The sequence below is a fragment of the Palaemon carinicauda genome, chromosome 16 (assembly GCF_036898095.1).
Source record: "Palaemon carinicauda isolate YSFRI2023 chromosome 16, ASM3689809v2, whole genome shotgun sequence".
NCBI classification, from domain to species: Eukaryota; Metazoa; Arthropoda; class Malacostraca; order Decapoda; family Palaemonidae; genus Palaemon; species Palaemon carinicauda.
Window position 1 is genome coordinate 5,315,725 of NC_090740.1, and position 2,500 is coordinate 5,318,224.

Below are 2,500 nucleotides of genomic sequence, written 5' to 3' on the forward strand. Positions count from 1 at the left end.
GTCTGTCTGGGTGACTGAGAGAATTCTTCAAAGGCTGGGAAAGGTCTTTCAAATTGTTGGCCAGTAAATGTTGCCGATGGAAAGGGTTCTTGTGTAGGTTCATCATTTCGAGACGAGACATTAGGTCTACGACTTGCAGTTCTTAAAGGGGAACGGGGCCTTGACCGGTTGCCAAAATCATTTTCTTTAGTTCGACCTTGCGAAATAGAAAAATCGGGCTGATTTGGAGTAAATCTCTGAGTTGGAGGAGGCTGGCGCGGCTGCGAACTAAAGCTAGGAGATATTGGCCTGGGCCTTGATGACTGTGATTGTGGCCTTGATTGTGGCTGTGGCCGTAGCTGTGACTGTAGTTGTGGCTGTGGCCGTGGTTGTGGCCGTGATTGTGGCTGTGGTTGTGGTCGTAGTTGTGACTGTAGTTGTGGCTGTGGCCTTGGTTGTGGCCGTGATTGTTGCTGTGGCTGTGGCCTTAGCTGTGACTGTAGTTGTGGCTGTGGCCGTGATTGTGGCTGTGGCTGTGGCCTTAGCTGTGACTGTAGCTGTGGCTGGGGCTGTGATTGTGACAGAGGAGGCTGGCGTTGCTGCGATCTGAAGTCAGGTTGGAATATTTGATTGGTTGAAGACTGGGGTTGTGACCCAAGAACAGACCCTGCTGAATCTCTGGCAGGACGGCGGAAGTTGTTGCGAGTGAGCAGAGCTTGGAGGTGATCCGATGCCAGATCAGAGCCATAGGGGGAGTTCAGTATGCCATCGATAGCTGAACTGACTCCCACTTGACGTTTTTGTCTGCCTGAGAGATGTTTGCAACACAAGGATGAAAAATGATGAACAGAATTTTCAATTGGTGTGGATGTTATTTGGAATATTTTGAAAGACAGAGCAGCAAGAAGGAATATTTAAGTGAATGATAAGTTTACAAGAAGCGTTTAGTTTATGTTCTGCAATATTTCATATTTTTTTCTAAATGTGGAAAATTATAGATTCATGAAAGAAACAAAGAAGTTGTAATAAACACAAGGCTGAAAAAAGTGAACATGATTTTTAATTGGCGTGGATACTATTTGGAATATTTTGAAAGATAGAGCAACAAGAAGGAATATTTTAGTGAAATATGAGTTTATAAGAAGCGTTTAGTTTATGTACTGCAATATTTCATATTTTTCTAAATGTGGAAATTTATAGATTCATGAAAGAAACAACGAAGTTTCACAAATAAAAGCATTGATAAAGACAGAACAACAAGAGGTAATTTTTCATTAAATGAAAAGAAGGAAAATCATGTTTATAACAGAAACTTGTAAGCTGATTAAAAATTATAATTAATAAAAAACATTACATTGGATTAAAAAATAATTATGAAACAAAATTAGTGCAGTTTTCTATAACGATGTGTGTTGGGTTCAAAACAAGAAAATAGGAAAAGGAAAGATAAGTCAAGGAGTCAAAGGACAGAATTCGAAGTGAACAGTAAAGCAGAGATTTTAATTGTCATAAAATATATCACTCTTTGATGTTAGACATTTTTATTCACTTACTCAGGTATCAATTGTTATCAATCTTATTTACATGTATCATAATCACTACAGTCTACTGTATATACTATTCTAAGTTACTATGGAACTCATGCAGAATAATGCATCATACACACACAGATACACACACACACACACACACACACACATATATATATATGTATATATATAGATATAAATATATATTTATATATATAAATATAATATATATATATATATATATATATATATATATATATATATATATATATATATATACAGTATATACATACATATCTATATATATATATATATATATATATATATATATATATATATATATATATTTATATCTATATATATATATATATGTATATATATATATATTTATATATATATATATATATATATATATATATATATATATATATATATATATATGGGCATGTTTTAAAAAAGTAAATAAATAAGGAAGTAAATGTCAAATGCAACATTCATTTTCAAAAAATTAAATAAATGATGAACTCCTTCAGTATGCATGAACGTGCATGGGTCTCTCTCTCTCTCTCTCTCTCTCTCTCTCTCTCTCTCTCTCTCTCTCTCTCTCTCTTAGGAGCTGTACTTACCATGGAAATTTCCATGGAATTCCTCTGTGGGCATATCTGCAGAAAATTCTTTGCTGAAACCTTTGCTGAAGTCTTCTTCTACAACCTGCTGGCGAAGCTGACGGCTTTCAGGCTCCCTGAGAAAAACAGGGATTTTTACATGGAAAGTGTTCTGTGGTACATCTGTTGCCCAAAAAAAAAAAAAAAAAAAAAAAAAAAAAAAAAAAAAAAAAAAAAAAAAGATGGATTTTACATTGTGTTTTTTGGGGCACATGTATTGCATGAAATACAGGAAAATTAATTGATTTTACACGAAGAATGTTTTGTGGCATCTGTTGTATGAAATACTGAGAAAAATAATTGAATGTTACATGAAAAGTGTTGTGT

General features: G+C 34.3%; 1 protein-coding gene across 1 annotated transcript in view; it reads right to left on the bottom strand.

The window, feature by feature from the left end:
* The window catches only part of LOC137655642 (uncharacterized), an 84,310-nt gene that overhangs the window by 16,436 nt on the left and 65,374 nt on the right, over positions 1-2,500 (bottom strand). The window contains exons 3-4 of the mRNA XM_068389569.1: positions 2,135-2,250; positions 1-787 (exon numbers count right to left, since the gene is read on the bottom strand). The exon at positions 1-787 is cut by the window's left edge and continues 1,268 nt beyond it. Of these exons, the coding sequence (XP_068245670.1) occupies positions 1-787; positions 2,135-2,250 (903 nt within the window). The remainder of the gene's footprint in view (positions 788-2,134; positions 2,251-2,500) is intronic.